Source organism: Mycetomoellerius zeteki, unplaced genomic scaffold, assembly GCF_001594055.1.
Source record: "Mycetomoellerius zeteki isolate Tzet28-1 unplaced genomic scaffold, Tzet1.0 scaffold149, whole genome shotgun sequence".
NCBI classification, from domain to species: domain Eukaryota; kingdom Metazoa; phylum Arthropoda; class Insecta; order Hymenoptera; family Formicidae; genus Mycetomoellerius; species Mycetomoellerius zeteki.
Window position 1 is genome coordinate 3,903,001 of NW_017256436.1, and position 21,171 is coordinate 3,924,171.

Consider the following 21,171-nt stretch of genomic DNA (forward strand, 5'->3'; position numbering starts at 1 on the left):
TGTGTTTCGTGTCCAAAGCTGGAAAAAATAAAAAATTACAGATTTCTTTATCCATTTTTATTTCAATATGGCGACCAACGCTGAAGACTACGAAGAAATTGGACGGGAATAAAAACGCTTTATCGGTAATACAGGCGACTTCAGCATCCCCTTAATAAAAAATAATTTTGTTCTATTATTGTGTACTCGCTCATGGTGCCATCTACTTTATATTGATTTGCGGTTTGCATCCTACCTTACGATTATCACGAGGCCGGTAAAGCAGAATAGCTTCTATCAAAATGGCCGAGTGTTCGTGAAAGGTTAAATTCTAATCGTCACAACAAATCATTTAGGTGTGCGAATCAATTACTTAAAGCCTGCGAGTGACACGCGGGTCTATTTTCCCGAGAATATGTTGTCATCTGGTAAACGCAGTTTATCCAAAGAGGACATCAAAACCGCGGACAAGGATGAGAAAGTAAGTATCTCTTATCGTCGCATCGGCGTATGTATATCAAAGAACACGCAGTACGTGGAAGTGACGTCACGCTTGGCGGGAAATTTGACGTATGTTTAAACTGTTATTTTGCAGGAATCGCTATTGGAGCACGACAGCGATCTCGATGAGGAGATGCTGTTCACGTAAGAAAATTATTTTTATAAACTGTAATTGATTGGAAAAACTTCTATAAAAATATTGTAAATGCCATTTTTGGCAAAAAAAATACTAAAATAATAAAATATAGTTATCTCTCATTTTGTGACTCATAGTTATCTCTCATATCTAACATTTGGTATAAACTAGTTTTACATTTTAATGTAAATAATCAATTTACATATTTACTTTTGTTTGTTTGGTTTTTGTTATATTTTTCCGGAAATTACTTTAATTAATACAAATGTGTTAATATGGAATATGCGATTACAGCCGACCCAGTACATCAAGTGGAAATGAAAACACTGACAATAAAATGGATACGTAAGTATGATGATTTTTAATTTCTATATTTTAAGGATTTGTGAATAACAGTCGAATAACGTCTATTATTGCAGTTTAAATATTGATAAATAGATATCATTTTGCGTTTTAGCCTATATGCTCCTTTAATGTTTATTTTGACGTAGTTTAAAAAGCTAATTATCATTACAATTTGTTTAATATAAATATAACACATAATGGTACATAACAGTTACATTGTTGCGAAATTATAATAATATTGATATTATGTTACTTTTAGTTGGTATTGATTGGAACATATTTTAATAAAAATTTTCCTATTTTTCATGCGGTTATTATTTCTATGTAATTTTAACCACATTTATTTTATTTGTGTACACAATTCTTGCATGTAAATATTTTATGTAACTGTTTATCATACTCTTTGTCATATTCATAGTTAAAATGTAATTTTGATTTTGTTGAATCATAGGCAGAGTAAATGAACAAAATTAATCAAGTAGAATAATAATTGGCTTGTTCACAAATAAATTATAAAATTCAATTTATGACCAATACAATCGTAAAGCGTAAATAAATTTCTGATAATAAGTTTTGCAATAAAATCATTGGCAATAAAAGTAGTTATTTTTTAGTAAAATCGAAATTAGTTTTAATTAAGAAGAATTTTTTGAGTGTGTGCACAAAGAAAAAAATGTAGATTATTAAAGATACTTAAGAAAAAAAGTGTAATCACACGTGCTTTTTAATCTTGTATTAGTCTTGAATTGATCTTTATATTCAGTCAGTTTATAATTTTATAATTGATATGATATTATATATGCAAATTAATACAGACGAAATTATAGTACAAGTAATCGATATCGATTTAATGGTCTGTATTTGAAGCGTCAAGCTGCAGATTCAGGAGGTGGCGGACGTGATGCGGGATAATGTTCAAAAAGTAATAGATCGCGGTGAGAGGCTGGAGGATTTACAGCAAGCGAGCGATCGTCTTAATATGGCCGGAAACGAATTTAGAGAAGCTGCGAAGAGAGCGCAACGGAGAGCATGGCTCCAGAATGTGAAATCGAGGATCATCATTATCAGCATCACTGTGACGATCGTACTTTTTATTGTTGGTAAGAAATAATGCTGCGTATTTATATAATTAATACCAGGGTAGCGATCATGTAATTTTTTCGCTAGAGCGGAAATGTGAAAAATGAAAATTTTTATGTATGTGTGTTCGTATGTATACACACATTATACAAAAAAATTTTCACTTTTCACGTTTCCGTCCTAGGGAAAAAGTTACATAATCGCTACCCAGCACGATAAAAATTGAACAAGCTATATAATGTCATATATGTTTTATCTCTTTTCATACTTTTTAGAAGCTTTTTGTATCAATTTACACACGGTTCTGTTTGTTCATGTTTTGCTCCTTAAATTTTTATTTCTTCGTGACATTTGATATAAAATAGTGTCATAACATGAATATTATGATAAGACAAAGATCACCGATATTGACATACCATTTTCTTTTTGGACAATATTTCTTAAATAAAACCTAAAATTTTAGAAACATAAATATAAACTAGAAAGCATCTTCTATTAAATAACATAACAGTATTTATAATGTTTGTAATTTTGTTATAACTGTTTGTAATTTTGTAATTTTAATTAACTTTTCCGTGAGATAAATAAAAAAAGTGTTTGACAAAATGGGTCCCAAAACTGACATACATAGCATGTATATATTCCTATTCTTTTTCTTTTACAGAAGTTATCTGTACAAAACATTTACAAGTGAATGTACATGAGGTTCTCTATCTCTCTTTTCATCTCGATATAAATTATTTTTTGTTGATTTATATTATTTTACGCTGTTCTGTGTGACGCATGTAATTTCTTTTTTTGAGGGATTTTATGTCAGTATATCGGGATTTTTTTCTACTAATTAGAATAATTGATGGTTTGTGGCTCGGAAGAATAAAAATCTTTGTAAGATAGACTATAGATTAAAAACAATTTATCTGATATTTGTTCTTTACATACAAAGCTAAATTTATATTTTTGAAATCAATTTTTTTATTTAATTTTGGAATATGAATTTTTATTACAGTTAACAATTACACAGGCCTACGAAAAAAAGGTATCCTGTACTCTGGTGGAGACCCAGTTATTCTTATGTATTTTGAATCGCTGAATACGAATCTGACATAAAAATAGGATCATCCAGTGCAAATTTTCAACCTAGAGCAAAAAAATGGGTAAAAAAACCTCGAAATCTGTTTTATTGATATATTCTAAGATCATTAACAAAAACTTGTGATTAAACCTAGACCATATGTTCCCCGAGTTGAAAAATACTTTTCAGCCATCTATACGCCGTATCTACGTCCTGTACACCTCTTGCATAACTTTTAATGAACTCTGAGTGCCTCACATTACAGATACAGGTTAAATCCAATAATTCCCGAGGAGTACACCATAGACAAACTTTCAGACAAGCAGCCATCAGACACAATAACCGTACATCACATCTGTATTGTATCTGTGAATATCTAAAAAGGATTGATTTATGTTCGTGCGCACTTCCGCACTTTTTTGTCTTCAAATGACTTGTGTAATGGATTCTTCTTGCGTTTGTTTTTTTTGCCGACTCTCTTCAATGTCCAACAAAAGTCAGCCATCATATTGATGTCTCATTTTTCTTGATCCATCGTCTTTCCATTTCTTTTATGTCTTGGCATATTAGCATACAAAAACAATGTTTTTGTAGTTTTCGCTTTTCTTTTTACCTAAAAATTTGTCTACAACTTCTTTGAAGCTAAATGCTGCCTTCTCGATGTCAGTCATTTCGTAACATAAGATTCATCTTTCAACAGTACGAATTTGTGGTCCGTCGAAAATTCCCTCTTTCAACTTAGCGCTTCAGACACTTGGCTGAACGTTTGTCTCAAATATTCAAAGCACCGCCCTTCTTTGTCAAGAATTTTGACGAATTGTTTCATCAAGCCTAGTTTAATGTGAAGGGGAGGAAGAAGAATTTTTGAAGGCTCAACCAATGTTTTTAATGTTGGTTTAAGGTTGGTTTTTAATGTTCATCTCGAACCAGGTTCTAATGATGATCTTGTTGGCCACTTTTCTTTTTTTTTTTATAATGATTTTCCTGGTCTCTATTATCCCACTGACATAGAAAACATGGATATTTGGTAAAGTCCGATTGTTGTCCTAAAATTATAGACAATATTTTGAAATTTCTTCAAATTTGCCATTTATGTTCCTCATACTTAATTTTTTTCAAAACCATTTCTATATTCGAATACTCTTCTTTCAGCACCGGGAAACATATGGTCTCTTAGTCACAAGTTTTTGTCAATGGTCTTAGAATATATCAATAAAAGCAGATTTCGAGGTTTTTAACCATTTTTTTGCTCTAGACTCTAGATTGAAAATTTGTACTGGATGGTCCTATTTTTATGTCAGATTCGTATTCAGCGACTCAAAATATATAAGAATAGCTGGGTCTCCACCAGAGTACAGGATACTTTTTTTTTGTGGGCCTGTGTTATTAGTTAAAACAATTTATTTCTATTTTGTATTTTATTCCGTTTTATTTATCTTTTATTCATTTATACTTAATATATTTTTCTACATATGTTTTACATAACTCTTACATTTAATTACTTATTCAGATCAAGGATTTAAAATATCAACGTTTTAAATCAGTCAATTTTTGGAGTATACTGTCTAGTTTGATTAGCGCGTATCGTTTTCAGTTTTGGACATCATGGTACTTTACCTGGTTCTCAGATAACGAGTGTAATGTTCCGAGCCTCGATCATTCAAATTAAGGTATATAATCTTTTACATTGTCCCTGAACTTTGCACAGTAATGTTTGCGTACAAAAATTACAATAACTACGTGTTTAAAAATCATGAAATTTTTATTACATTGTGTAGTTTTTTGTACTTTGCAATTTCTTTTGCTCGCATTTATTTTGTTCCACTCGCCTCTTTTTATCACGTTTTCGTGTTTTAATAGCTACATTTTTATTACGTTTTTATTTCCATCATCGATGTGTTCATGATACAAAAAATATTAATACCTTTTTTCTTTTCAGGATCCATCGTTGTGAAATACGCCTGACTGAGAAATCACCATATATTGTACATGTTGTACATTAAGATCTTCTTCCCTCAAATCAACTATAAGTATTGTAGTTATATAAGTTTTTCTGTATAAATATATCTCTTCTATTATTTATGTAAACATGTGTGTCGTTTCTGTACATTTTGTTACCATAAAAATTGTACTACTGCCTATGTTTATTTGACGCGAACAAATGAAATTAAGACGACGATATGTTGATCACAATTTTATTTTTTATGTCAGCAATTTTGAACTAAATTATATTTATATTTCAGTTTTTATTAGATAATAAAAAATTATTCTTTTAATTTTATTTGCTTTCCCTTTTGCTTAACATATTAAGCTTTCTAAAAAAAGTTTTTATTGTGTAACTGTAATATATGATTTTACGTATATTTTTCGCATTATAATGAATTAAACATATAATCTGATATCAATATCAAACTTGAAGATTGTGGAATGATACAAGCGTCAGAAATCTTCCTATGTTATCAAGAAACAAATACGTATATTTTAAGTATACTATCTGCAATATATGTAATCATACTACGTCTTGATAAGTTTTTACAAGTTTGCATATTTTACTTCAAGACTGTATATACACTTTTATAATACGCAACATTGATATATCCGTTTATACATACGCAGCTTGTGTCTTTATATAAAAAATAATGCGTGTAATCTCTCTTTCTTTCTCTCTCTCTCTCTCTCTCTCTCTCTCTCTCTCTCTCTCTCTCGTAAATGCAATGATGTAAATGTAATGAACGTACTTGTACTGTTTTCCGTTTATTACTTTCTATTAGTTAAAGTAAAGCGTAGTTTCAGAATTCACGTTGCCTTTCAATACGTGCGGGGATAGGAAGTTACTTTTATCGTTATTTTTGCCGTTATTTTTTAAAACAATTTGGTTATTTTTAAAAGTAACTACTGAAAAAAATCATGTCACATGAAATCATGTAATTAAACCATATAATTCACGTAACGGATTGTTCCAAATCAGTATGTGATTTTTTAAAATAATGTAATTTGAAAAATCACATGATATTAGAAATAATTTTATCCATCATGTGATTTTATAGTTATCGAATTTTAAAGAATTGAATGATAGAATTAGAAGAAAAAAGAACATATCATGTGACTTTTTTCAAATTACGTAATTTTAAAAAATCACGTACTGATTTCGAACAATCCGTTGGTTTGCATGTTTTAATTACATGATTTCATCATGCAACTGTTTGACATGTTTGTTTTTAGTAGGGAACGAATCGACGCATCATATAAGTAATGAATTACTTTTTTAAATAAATAATATGTAATGATGACAAGTCACTTTTCAAAAATGATGTTTTCAGCCTTAGCTTTTAGTTAGTTTTCGTCATCGTCATAAAAAATTCCAATGTTATTAATTGTTGTTTTAAGAAGTAACGGTAAATGTAATAGTAAAGTAAATTTCTCATCCCTGAGTACTTACCTGTATGTATTACAGCACCACACATATGAGTTATTTTTTATGCTTTACGTTATTCTTGTATACTTTTGGCATCAATAAATTGTTAGGAACTTATTCTCAAAAGAGAATCGTTCTTGTTTATTTCTATATTTATTCAATATCTTATTTTAATACAAAAAGTCTGATTATTAATATTAAATTTAACTTTACTTTTAAATAAATGAATATTATTCCGTTTGAACCTTATACATTGTTTCTTTTTAAAAAGATAAATATTTTTATTTAAGAATAAAATTAAATTAATGTTATTAACCAATCTTTTTTTTATTAAAATAGGATATCGAATAAATATCGAAAATGTCGAAGAAATATAAACAGGAAAGGATATATCATATATTACAGACAATATATTGTGTACTTCATTGGAATTCATTAAAAGCTTACAATTTCGCAATGAAAAGCGATCATGTTGTAGAGCAATTTTATACGTGACAAGCCTTATATAGTGCGACCTACAAATTGCGATAGGCGTGCGAGACTATCTGTGGTCTGTTCAAAATAGCCAATTCGACTATTATCATCGTTGTTTACATCAACGAATTGCAGTGATGAATATCTTTTCGTATTGTCGTATCAACAATATGATAAGCACGTTTTAATTAATTATCTTTTATCGAAGGTTACTGATTGTATCAAATAAAATTTATATTGGGTACAAAAGAATAAAATGTTTTCGTTGCTTCATTATTATTATTTGTTCTCTTGTCTACATGTAAAAAACAATTTTGCTGAAGTATTTAAAAATTTAGATAAATTTAGATAAATTTGAAAACAATTTTGTGTTGTATTATTAAAATAATTACGTAGGAAACTTGAGCATGACGCGCAATGCTGCAAAAACTTTTGACATATTCTAGCAATTAGATGTTCTGCTTAATTATTTTCATAGTCTAACAAAATTATTTTAAATCTGTATCTAATTAAATTTTTAATTACATCAGCAAAATCATTGTTTTTGTATAGATAGACTTTTAAGAACAAAATAAAATAAAATGCATGAACACATGAAATTTCTACTTCTTTCTCGTAAATCATGCTACTAAGAAAGTAAAATCACTTTATTTCGCTGTGTTCTTGTGTATGATACAATAATAGTAATTGTGTTATTAAAATGTAATTAAAAACATTTGATTAGAATTATTTGAGGAGAATTCAGAGTACGCGACCGTACCGTTAGACCGAACCTGTTGCAATTTTACATTTTCGGAGCACCCGCCTTCAGAAGCCGATCAGAGTGGCTTTCGCAAAAGCTTTTGCGCATGTGTTATCCATCGCAACGTGTAATATCAGCTTTATCACTCCCACTGCTCCCGTCACCCGTGCTCCGGAGTAGCTCCGTAGGATGGCTCATGAGTTCGCGATGACTACTATGTGCAAGTCTGTCCACATGGTTGGGGGGATACACGGATAGTGTTTATATATATCGGAGTCGTCCTTCAACTCCGTTTCAGTCATACCACGACGTTCGCGTTTATCAGTACCCAACCGGTTTATAATATACTTGTAACCGGTATTTGTAACTAATGCACGATTGACCGGTGGCTGCTGGCGCCATTTCTTGGTTGCACGCTCGATTAATTTCCCAAGTTCTAGGACGAGCAAACATACGGAAAATGATGACGACAGATCTCCACCTGGTCATTATCACCGTATTGAGTCTCTTGCTTGGCGGTTTTCTCCTTACCGGAAGTCGCCGGCATTTCATTTATGTGCTCTACAAGACGTTACCTAGAGATATTTTGTGAGTATAAATAAATGTGAGAAAATATAGGCGGAAAAAATTTAAATATTCTGTTCCGTAGATAACATAGGTGCGAATGTTCGTAAAACGAGCTTAAATTTTCGCTAGTATTTTTTAATGCTGCTCAAGATAAAGAATAGATTAGAAAAAAAACAGAGGAAATGGAAGAGTTATTTACTATTCCGTTACATTTTCCGTTACTGCTTATAATAACAATTTGATCTTGCAACTTTTTATAATTATATAATGATAACTATATATAATTAAACGCTAAGATTACGCTAAGGTTAGGAAAATCATTTTGAAAAGTAACTTGCATCATTACTTACCGAAAAAAGTAATTTGTAACAAATACAAGTTACAAGTAATGACTAAAAAATAATGAGTTACAAATGCCGAGTTAATTTTTTCAGTAACAAGTATCTTTTCCCAATTCAAATAATTCCGTTACAAATAACGATTGAGTGACTTTCCAACACTGATGTTACCGTTACAGTTGTAAGAGAATTTATCATCGCCAAATCATTATTATAACAGAGTAACAATAAGGCAAGTAACGGCGTTACAAGTAATTATAATTAGAAGATGTATTTGCATAATTTCATAATTCTTATATCTTATTTTATACTTTACAGAAACTCTTTCTAAGCTAAATCTACTTTATAATAATATAATGATTATTATATATATCGTTATCAAGTTTTTCATTGCTCCAAGATGTTCGTTTACAATATTGATTGAATAAAATTGAAAAAATTGAAAATATATTACACTCTCATAATATTATATGTAAATTAATATAATATTATATGTATATAAATAATATATACTATATTATTTAATATAATATATATTAAATCAATAATATATATTAAATATTGAAAATGTATGCAATATATATATTTTATTTACATATTTATCAACGTATGTGATTTTAATTTTTCAATACAATTATTGCAAGTTATTTAATTGATAATAGATAAAATATTATAGAAAAGGCTGAGAATATTTTGTCGTGGTATATTATTGCGGTATATTTAAAGCTTGTAATAATAGGCTTTCGTGCTTCATGTTATGTTATGGATTAATAATTTGCGTTCAATGCCCGAGTTGCATGATTACCCGTCGCATTCGCTTCAATGCTTCGTTTACCGTTGGAATGCACGCGAGAAAAATGGGGGAGTTTATAAGAGCCCCCTCGATGCATCTTCCTTTTATTACATTATGACTTCCTATTAAAATAATTCTTTCTACGTCATAAATTAATTTATATTTTAATAGTTAAAATTTTGAGAAGAGCTACGAACCATAAGAAAACAATATTTAAATTAAAGATATAATATAATTAATAAGAACTAAACAATAATAAAGTGTTAAAAATATAAAGTGATAAGTATATACATATTTAAAATATTAAACGATTTAAAACTGGTAGATAAAAATATATACTTATCACTTTATATTTTTAACATCGAGAATGACCCGATCGGGCTCGAAACGCCGTTTGTATTATTGTTTAGTTCTTATTAATTATATTATATCTTTAATTTAAATGTTGTTTTCTTTTGGTTCGTAGTCCTTCTCAATACTTTTACTATTAATTTATATTAATTGAACTATATTACACGATGTATTTTAATTTATATTTATTAGTAATTATAACTATTAACTGAAATATTTTATATATGTATACTTATGAAGAAAGATAAGAATCTAAATTACTTAAAATATTTATAATTACTTTTGCATATACACTATTAAGTTTTTTATGCTGTTCAGTTTGCAATATTTTATATTTATTTGTTTAAAAAATTATACATTTTTATACACATTATATACCGTAAGAATCAAAGGAACTTCTAATTTCAGGAGAAATCAAAACAATATATAACGATATAATATTCAAAAATATAATAATAATAAGAAAGTAATATAAAAATATAATATCATAATATTTCTTATTTTTATATTTAGATCGAATCGAATATTTCTAACTGTAAAAGAGATTATAGTTTTGAAATGTTATCGGTATCAGAAAAAAATAGATTTTTTTATTTTTAGATAATATATAATACTAGATGAAATAATGATATAGCGAAAGCATTTGCGCAGCATTAATAAATTCGAAAATCATTGATTTTTTGGATGCCATCGCTATCACAGATCCGAGAAGAAAGATTCCACTTGATCCAAATATTAATTGCGAATGTATTTGAAAGAGGTTTAGGTTTTTAATTTTTTTAATAGACGAAATGAATATTTTAATACAATTTTAATTTTATAATTTAACATTCTGAGGATGATTTAATCTAAGGTCGAAACGTTTGTGTATTTGTACGAATGTATGTTTGTGTAACGTTTGTGTATTTGTACGAATCGATGTTTATTAACATTATTCAGTACTTATTGTTAGACCTTGCTTCGCTTTCATGCTTCTTCGTTTATCACATCAGATTTTTAATTTCTTATTCTTTAATATTTCATTAAATAACAAAGCTAATCGAATATGTATCTTATACAGGATGCTTCAGCGATAAAACCAAACTAAAGTATGAATTTAGAACCTCAAAACACATCTTCTTTTGGAAATTTACTAGCAAATTTAAGAGATATTGATTTCTTAAGTTACTGAACTATAGAAATTAATAATATCGCAGAGTTGTGTAGTAATTAATTAAAAAGTTAGAAGTCAAATAATAAATCACCTAAATATGAGAGAAACGCCATTTTCGTCAAAGATAGATGTCACACACAAACTAATACATATATATTATTCTTTAAATATGAATTTATCTTACAATTAGAAATATGCGCGCCGATTACTTATCATTAACTACTACTTATCTTACTTTAATCTTATTATTGTTAAATAATAAAGTTAATAGCTTATAATATAAATAATTATTTTCAAATAAATTAACTTTAACGTCCACTATTTATTTTAAACATATGGAGAGGTGAAAGCTGTAGTGTAAATCTTATGATTTCGAAAAACTAATTTGTGTACGACAATTAACAGATATGAATAAGACTTAAATAGTTGCAATATAGTACATATATATAAGCCATTTTATTTTATTATAATAATTCTAGTCCTTTTAATTTTAAATATATCTATTCGTCGATTCTTTTCAGTATTTAATTAAATCGCAAAAATTTGTAAAACGGTTTAAAAAGTTATTTCATTTCAACATTCCATATTATTACGTAAATAATTCTTTTATTTAAACAATTAACTAATAAATTAAATAGTTTGGATGTTACACTATAAATAGACACTTCGAGACATTCTGGTTATATCTTAATTTTTTGTTAGTTTTATCTGTAATGACTTGTGTATTTTCCATGTTGAATAACAAAGTTCAAAGTATAGTTCGAAGTCTATTAGAATTATTTGTTTGTTGTAGCTAATCTATAGTGTACATTTTTAGAATTTAAAATGAGATAGGTATATATATTTAGTGAAAACGAGACAAAAGGTTTTAGTGTATTAGTAAGCAGTCTAGTACAGGAATAAAAACAGACTCAAAATATTTGAAATTCGAGTACATTAAATTTTGACATATTTATAAAAAGGTAATTACTTGTGCATTATAAAATTGCACATAGAAAGGAGTCATTAGATCTGTTAAAATTTGAACTTGTAAATCTCATATGAAAGAGGTATATAAATAAATTCTATTATAAGTCAAAACTGATTTGATCTATAACAGAATTTTTCTATGTATCTTTTTTAGAAATACACGAGATTTACCCGTTTAAAATTTTATTTGACGGACGTAATAAGACTATTTTTCATGTTCATTTGTGTAACACGTAAGTATGTGAACATTGCTTTGTATGTTTGTATATATCAAAATATATAAATAGATCACAATAAAATAAGATGTAATATTAATCATATTTTCTGTTTTTCTTATCTTTTTTAACTTTTTATCAGAATAAATTGAAAATGTGTGATATACGGATATACCAGTCTAGAGTTACTTTAGTTTCTATGATATATTATGTATTATATATATTACGCGGAATATTACATGTCAACTAGTGCAAAGATCGCATTACGAAAGTCATACTATATATAGTATATATTCATACGTATTTCATATATAATGATTAAAAGTAATCAAGATTTACAAAGCATTAATTTAATGCTCTCGTACTGTGAAATATAAATAAGAATTATAATAATATATACGCGCGAATATATATAAGAAATATATATAAGAATATTATTGTATTTATAAATAAAAATATTCTTGGTTTTCGCTCTGTTCAATTTGTAAATATGCCAAGTGTAGAACTGATTCAGATTTTACTTAAGTATGTAATGTAAGTATCCTTTTAGTTTTATCTTTTCGTCAATACAGATAAGAATTAAATATCACTGCAATAAAACTAGCAATCATACTAAACAAAATAATCAAGTTAAAGTTAATGATCGTTACTTTACAGTGCCTTATATAAAGACCGTCTCTGAAACCTTTTTCGATTGCTACTGGTATAAACAAAAAAATACTGGTATAAACAAACAAAATTACATTTACCATTTCTAATACTTTTAAAAAATATACTCCTCAGATAACAATGTGTCTGTCTTGTTGCTGGCATGTTGTTTGCTAAGTATGCATTGCTAAGTATGTGTTGCTAGCAGAATTGCAGCAACTGAATCCTTATTTATTGACAACTTGATGTCTTCACGATATGATAACATTGAGTAGCAACTTGCCAGCAATTTGCCAACTTTAAAATCGTCATCATTAAAATTCGTATTATTACCATCATGTTGCTGTAATAATATGCAGCATCATATAATGCTGTTATATTGCCGACGATACAAGATAACATTGACGCAGTTATCTTGCTATTAAACTGTTGGCAATACATATACACATTATTTCAACGCAACAACATTTGTCTTTGCAGTTGTATAAATGTCCTAAAAACCTAACATTATGACTCAAAAGTTGAATTGAAATATACGGAGTTACATAAGCGTTTTAAAAACTTGTAATGAGTATTATAAGATTGTTAACATATAATAAGTCGTATAGACGTTACAAAATCTTAAAATGAATACTACATAATGATTATTTTGTGTAGAGTCGTATAGACGTTATACAAATTTCTAATGAATATACATATATTGACTAAATGTTATGTGTTTATATAGACGTTTTAAAAACTACAAATAGTTATATAACCGACATTAACTTTTTAGTCGTATAATTTTTCGATATGTAAATGGTATACAAACGTTTTATGAAGTTATAAAAACGTTTGTACCATTCACATATCGAAAAATTATACGACTAAAAAGTTAATGTCGGTTATATAACTATTTATAGTTTTTAAAACGTCTATATAAACACATAACATTTAGTCAATATATGTATATATTCATTAGAAATTTATATAACGTCCATACGACTCTACACAAAGTAATCGTTATGTAGTATTCATTTTAAGATTTTGTAACGTCTATATGACTTATTATATGTTAACAATCTTATAATACTCATTACAAGTTTTTAAAACGCTTATGTAACTCCGTATATTTCAATTCAACTTTTGAGTCATAATATCAGGTTTTTAGGACATTTATACAACTGCAAAGACAAACGTTGTTGCGTTGAAATAATGTGTATATTTATAAAACGGTACGTACATTATAACTTTATGTACGTTATGTATATAACTTCATAAAGTAAAGTTGCAGGTTATGATTATCATAATTAATCTGTCTTGTGTGTGTATATACGTTCATTAATTTTAATAGAGTTAAATCTGGATAAATAAAATGGAAAGGAAAAAAGTGTTTAAGCATAATAGTAGCTATTACAGGAGAGTAAAATATTATTTAAAGCAGCAGACAACTGCAGCTACAAAGAAAAGCAGAACGTGCGAAAATAATGTAGAAACTGAATATCTTAAATCAAAGACACAATTAAATTATGGCGATCACAGTCCACTATTTCCGTTATCATCAACACTAAATTCATCTTTTAAAAGTGATCAATGTGAAAGCTATGTTCTTGAATCCATAAATGATTATATATCTGACCAAGATGAAAGTGAAGATGATTTGAAAAATCTTATTAACGACGAAGAGCTTTTTCATGAAAAATTGGAAACATGGGCACTTACTCATAAAATTACTCACCGTGCACTTAATGATTTATTGAAATTGTTGAATACATCGATTTGTGATCAACAGAAATAACATTTACCTATTGACAGTCGCAGTTTATTACAAACGCCAAAAGTTGTAAATTTTCACTTTTCACGTTTCCGCACAAGAGAAAAAATTATATGCTCGGTACCAAGGAGTCGAATAACAGTTGAATTCCAAACTGTCGAGACAAGCGTGCGATTATAGCTCAAGCGTAGCGTGTTAGATTCCCGTCCCATAGGTCTTAGGTTCAAACTCCGTCGAAACCACATGCGTTTTCATAAATATGTACTTGCGTATAAATATTCGGGGCATCTTAAACGTAATGAATATCAAAAATATAACAATAAAAAAATGTTTAATTTTGATCATTTTAATAATTTTGATAATTATTGAAGAAAGTTGTATTAACGTTTGTACGTGGTATTTAAGACAATCATTGAGACGTTATTTTATATCTATTAACGGTTTGTTGTAAAACAGTAGTACATTACAAGTTTTAATGTGATTAATATAACGTCAGAAATTAGTCGTATGGATTCCCCACTTCGTTGACATAAACATTTCAACGACGTTACTGCCTGCACTGTTTAGTTGCAAAACAGTTGTAAGAAAAGTTACAAAGTTTTATAGAAAGTCGTATAAACATTTCTATAACTGTTATCCATATAGATTTTGCTCCTTGGGTTTCCTTTGTTGTGTCATTTGTTGTTTTGCTTTTTATGTTTAACGAACTTTATCGATTGATTTAGTAAATATTCCAATCACCGTTATTTAAAAAAAAAATGACTCCATTGACATTATTACTGTTCACCATTATGGAAAAAATTATGGAGGATTTACGATTTTAGAATATTAGAAGAGAAAAGTAGTATTTTATCTCTACAGACTGTTATTTTAAATTTGACGAATATGAATGATCTTAAATATTTTATTATTTCCTGTTACGGTTTAATTGTAAATTTAACTGTATTAACATTGAAGATGATCTAGTAGTAGGTTGAAACGTTTGTCCGAAATTGTATTTTAACTAGAATTAATTATTTTAACTAGAACTATTAAGTATAAAAACTTTTAATTATATTAACAACCAGCTTTGACTCTTACAACAACCAGTTTTACTCTTATATTTTGTTTTTATGTCAATAAATCTTTCTTTCTGTATATACACGTCACTGCATAAATATAAAGTAAATAGCTTAAGAGGAAAATTAGCAAACAACAATTAAGTTTAGAACGCAATGACTCATGTCAATATACATATTGCATATATTACGTATTTTGTTTATTTTTCTATCATTTTTTTATTTAATTCTGCTTCATAAGAATCTTAAAAATGATTCTTGATATATTTCACTCGTTCTTTTCATGACATAAATATAGTAATTTATTATGATATTAATAATTATTGTTTTATATATTTGACGAATGAGTATATCAATCATATGAGAGTTGCGCATTCATAAAACTTTCAAGATAGAAGTAATTCGATAAGAATAATTATCATATATGATTGTAATATATTTCATAATCAAACTTAACTGATACATCTTTTATTCTTTTATCGTTTCTGACGCTCATAATGTGAGCAGTGAATTATTATTTTTCGCTTCCTATGTAGTTCGAAGATCGAATTATATTTTAACACAGTATATCAATTTCAGTTTTTGATAAATCTCTATTTCTCTTCCTTTTTCTATTTTATAATTAAAATTCTTACAAATAGAAACAAACAAATATGTACATTATTTAAAGTGTCAAGTAATTACAATTAATTATGTAGTATGCAATTTACATTCTTGATATTAATTTAAATTAATTATGTTATAAATGTAAAAAATTTACTATCTTAGCTAAAAACATTTGTAATCGTTACTTAAAATTTTTTTAAATAAACATTTGATGTGAATTATATATTATGTATGTGTGATTAATGTGTGAAGACAACATTCAATGAATGATAAGATTAATTATACATATGTATATTAATATATTACTTATATAATTATATTAAATTATAATATACAATTCTATAAAGATGTTTTTCACAAAAATCACAGGATGACAAAATCACATTTTTGACATTTTGACAGGTGTTATATGAGTGACAATAGTGCAGTTACGTTTACGTAATGTACATTACACGAGTCATTAATCAATTGTGAGAGAAAAAGGCATTACGTGAGGGGACCATGAACGAAGAATGTATTATCAATTTTAAAAACATAAGACATTTGTTAAAACTAGAAATTTCCATTTCTATTTTGATTTTGTGGCACTAAAATATTTAAAGAAATCGATATAATTTATCTATTTTTATTTAAATTTCCTTTAACTTTTATTTTTTAAATATATGTCATAAATATACATAAATTTCGTTTGTGATTTTTTTTTTATTTATTTGGTCATTCAATTATTTATTTGGTCATTCAATTATTTGCTTTTAATTGTGCATTTTATAGGTATTAGTTAATTTTATTTTGAACTGTAATTAGGGCAAGAGAAGAAAAAAAAGGAAATTCATTATTATGAAACTAATGTTAAATTCTGCACAACAATAATAAATAACATGTCTTTGTATACTAATTTCATGTTTTTGGTATTATTTATTATTGATATTATTTTGAATAATATTTTGTTATTGTTTATCAATAAAATTTGACTTATATATCTGCTTTGATTATAAAAGATATTTTGATTATAAAAGAAGTTATTGATAATATATCAAATAATAAATTAGTTAATTAAATATAAATAAATAATTAGCCGAATTAAATATATATTTTTGACAAATTATATTAATAATTTAGATTAATTCTAAAATTTCTGTTTTGTGCAGGGGTGCTTTTCGATTTTTTCAATTTAACTTACGTCTTTGGTGGTGGGAAAAACGTGAGTATACCGTTGCAAAGATTTTTTCAAAGTATGCAGTAGCTCATCCGGATAAAGTGGCTTATATCTTCGAGGACAAAGAATGGACGTATGAACAGGTAATATCTGACGCATACATCATTTATAGATTCATTTGAACTGTACTGCACTGCGCACTTAGTGCCGATAATTGTCAAGGCGAGTTTATTAGATTTAATTAACTGATGTTTGTTATAATTATTGTATATAAACTATTGTATTAAATGCAAGTTTTCGCTATAAATGAATATAACCATTTTTTTGGAAAAGGAAACAATATTTATAAAATTATTAAATGTTAAATTTTAAATACAAAGATATTAGTTTATTTAAAAAGTATTTTATCTCTCGAATTAACAATGTGTTCAGTGTGAATCAGAAAGCTACACTAAGAAATTGAATACTACAAATATCATAATTTATTGATAAATAAAAATAAAACTAATCAAACTTTCGATCATATAATTTTGAGGTATATGTGCGCATAATAATCTTCTATGTATAAATAATAGTTGGAACACTTCAGCAATCGTATGGGACGTTACTTCCGCACCAGATCATTTTCTCATTCGGATAGTATAGCACTATTTATGGAAAATCGTCCTGAATACATTGCTACCTGGTTAGGTCTTGGCAAAGCTAATTTCGTAGCGGCTTTAATTAACACGAATCTACGTCGTGATGTACTTCTGCACAGCATTAACGCTGCCGGTTGCAAAGCTGTTATTTTCGGGTCAGAACTTAAGGATGGTAAGAGAGTTCTCCAATTTGAATTGTAAATAATTGTTTGTGATTTAAAGAATTAATAGAAAATTAGATACTAATTAATAGAAAAGAAGTAGTTACAATTACACATATAAACGTACATTATTAATAAGTTTTATATAATTTATAAGCTTATCATTATTATAAAGTTATCATTAAATTTTTATCCGTTACAATTAATTTACAAATCAGAATAACAACACTATCCAACACCATTTTTCAATACGAGTGTGATAATTATTTCCGATGTACTTTTGTCTGCTAAACATGAATTCATTTACTAAATTTAGCTATCACGTCATAATTTTGAGAAAAATAGCAACACAGAGATAAAAAGACGACAGTTTTGAAGGTTTTTATGGCGTTGTAGCACAGACAACAATTTTGTTTTAAATTTTATTAATGCTACGCGAAAGTATCAACTTTTAGCTTTAAAATGCATTTTGTTTCGTTTTGGTATGTTTTGTTTTCAAGATATAAGCAATTTGAAAAAATAGTTCTTTTTCTGATGCTGGAGTGATCAAATTATCGACATTACAGTAATCGTATAAGGATCTTCGAATTGACTGAACGGAATAAGAAATCCTTTTATATGATTAAAGTAGATGGAAAATTAGGAGGCGGTGTAGTAGATTTTATACTAAAATCGAAAAAAAGTTAAAATCTACTTAATTTTTTTCGATTTTAATATAAAATCCACTGCACCTCCTCTCTCTTCTTTTTGCGTCTGCTTTAATCCTGTAAAAGGATTTTTAATTCCGTTTAATCAATTCGAAGATTTTTATACGACTGTAATATAATACATAGAAAATTTGGTCACTCCACAGCATCCCCTTAATATAATATTGTACATAGAAAAGGTATTTTATTCCATTTTAATTTTTCATTATGTGGAAATTAAATGCTTTCGGACTTATATAATATCATACTTAAAATCATACTTAAAATAAAAAATCCATATATTGACAAAAATACAATATGGCAGGAAAATTATAATTTTCAATGATTTAAGTTTAGAATCTTTCTTCTGTATTATATCTTGCCAATTTGGCGAATGAATTCGTGTTTAGCAAACAAGAATATATCGGAAATGACTAATCATATTCGTGTTACAAAAAAGTTTTTTATCAGACAGTATATAATTACAAAAATAATTACACTGTATTACAAAATTGCTTCACATAGGTATTTGAAACAATTTTCCGCATATTTGATGATCACTTTCTTTTAAAATGGTATGTGTATGTAATACAATACACATATACATATACTCTGATACTAACATCTACACTTTTAGTCACAAGACTATATTGACTACATTGATCGTAATTGAATTTTCTCTGGCAAATGTACTTTTTAAGTACACTTTCTATGAGTCAAAGTATCTAAATTTGTTTGCATTACAAATATTATTGAAGCGTATTGTGTGCAGCAATTCGTGACATCAAAGATAAAATACCTGATATTGAGCTTTATCAATGGTCGGAGTCGGCGGATACATCGATTTTGGAAGGTGCGATTGACCTTAACACGAAAATCAGTAATATTGATTCTGGATCTCTTATCATACTTGATTATGGCAGTCCCCGAGATAAATTGATTTATGTCTATACGTCTGGTACGACGGGAATGCCAAAGGCTGCTGTTATCAGTAATTTAAGGTAAGATTCTATAAATTGTTAACTATACGTGAAAAATCATTAATCCGATAGACAGTGTTCCATTTTAAATAATGCATTAAGATTTCTCTAAAACTATCGTAGATACGGAAAAATGCTTCAAACAAAAGTTGTATGGTTTGGAGGGGGACATAACGAGATATCGTTGATTTGACCTTGGATGGCATCGTTAAGATCAGGTCAAGCTCACATCGATTTTTAAAAATGGAACATCCTATTTTTGCAGCTATTAAATTTTGATGCCAAAATTTAATAGCTGCAATGGTGTCAAGAGCTTTTCAAAACACTATAATAAAGTTATTTTTTATTGAATGTTATCCAGGACATGATCTTGAACAACATTCAAGAGGTTTTAGCCGTCGATTGGACACTTTGCGTAATGCTAATGCCGGCGGTACTGTAACTTTCAAGCCTTATAACTCGAAAAGTATTTGATGAAAAATAATTTTATTATAGTCTTTTGAAAAGCTTTTGACACCAGTTATCAAATTCTGGCATCAAAAATAGGGTATTCTATTTAAAAAATCGATGTGACCTTGACCTGACCTCAACGACGTCACTCAAGGTCAAATGATACCTTCTTATGTCTCCCTCCGAACCATACAACTTTTGTTTAAAACATTTTTCCGTATCTACCATAATTTTCGAGAAATTTTAATGCATTATTTAAAATGGGACACCCTGTATATGTACGAATTTGTCGAAAATACGAATAATTTCAATAATATATGAAGCTTTTGTCGTTTTAATAAAGAATTATATCGTAGATATATCCGTATGGAAAGGAACTATTGAGAACTATTCGGATTTCTATAGTTACCAATCAATTTCTATAATTATTTGAATAGTAACTATTGGCGACTACGTGCGTAAATAGAAATTGAATAGTAACTATAATAGATTTTTACGAAAGCATAACAGTAGACAGTACATAATACTGCATGAGTTTATTAAGCCGTGCTATATGGAAACCGTGTTCTCGGAGGACTATGTTATAGGAGGGTTGACTGATAATAAAAAATTAGAATCAATTAGTAAAAGTTGTCTCAGGTTTAGGTATTTTTTATAATTAATAATAGATTAAAAAAAATTATTATTTTGTTTTGAAAAGTTCAGGAACTAAGAGTTACTATTCGCCCTAATAGTAAACTACTTATGATTCTAATAGTAGATAATAAATGCTCATAATTATTATTTGCTCCAATATAATAATTCTATTCATGTTTCCAATAGTAGTTATGAATAGTAATGTTATAATAATAATTCTATGAAAAATTTTAAATAGTTATAATTCTCAATAGTTCCTTTCCCTA

At 27.8% G+C, this 21,171-nt stretch overlaps 2 protein-coding genes across 3 annotated transcripts in view; both read left to right on the plus strand.

Annotated features, from left to right (window-relative positions):
* The first annotated feature begins 266 nt into the window (after nucleotides 1-266).
* On the plus strand, nucleotides 267-5,128 carry LOC108720283 (synaptobrevin homolog 2). Of its 2 annotated transcripts, XM_018444185.1 has the most exons (6): nucleotides 267-460; nucleotides 575-624; nucleotides 911-961; nucleotides 1,829-2,061; nucleotides 4,708-4,783; nucleotides 5,053-5,128. In XM_018444185.1, exons 1-5 carry the CDS (start codon nucleotides 395-397, stop codon nucleotides 4,743-4,745), a joined length of 438 nt encoding a protein of 145 aa, XP_018299687.1. In that variant the 5' UTR covers nucleotides 267-394; the 3' UTR covers nucleotides 4,746-4,783; nucleotides 5,053-5,128. The 2 variants fall into 2 exon arrangements, with proteins under 2 accessions (XP_018299687.1, XP_018299688.1); XM_018444186.1 differs by lacking the exon at nucleotides 4,708-4,783 and having other exon boundaries at nucleotides 5,053-5,126.
* A 2,813-nt stretch (nucleotides 5,129-7,941) lies between these two features.
* Fatp3 (Fatty acid transport protein 3) overlaps nucleotides 7,942-21,171 on the plus strand; it is a 23,441-nt gene continuing 10,211 nt past the window's right edge. Inside the window, exons 1-4 of the mRNA XM_018444385.1 lie at nucleotides 7,942-8,332; nucleotides 17,344-17,494; nucleotides 17,927-18,164; nucleotides 19,612-19,840. Of these exons, the coding sequence (XP_018299887.1) occupies nucleotides 8,205-8,332; nucleotides 17,344-17,494; nucleotides 17,927-18,164; nucleotides 19,612-19,840 (746 nt within the window). The 5' untranslated portion in view covers nucleotides 7,942-8,204. The remainder of the gene's footprint in view (nucleotides 8,333-17,343; nucleotides 17,495-17,926; nucleotides 18,165-19,611; nucleotides 19,841-21,171) is intronic.

Excerpts from the sequence above, each read along its gene's own strand:
- LOC108720283 (XM_018444185.1), top strand. The coding sequence starts at position 395 with ATGTTGTCATCTGGTAAACGCAGTTTATCCAAAGAGGACATCAAAACC. Across the intron at positions 625-910 it reads GATGAGGAGATGCTGTTCAC|CCGACCCAGTACATCAAGTG; the intron begins GTAAGAAAATTA and ends ATGCGATTACAG. Across the intron at positions 2,062-4,707 it reads GATCGTACTTTTTATTGTTG|TTTTGGACATCATGGTACTT; the intron begins GTAAGAAATAAT and ends TATCGTTTTCAG.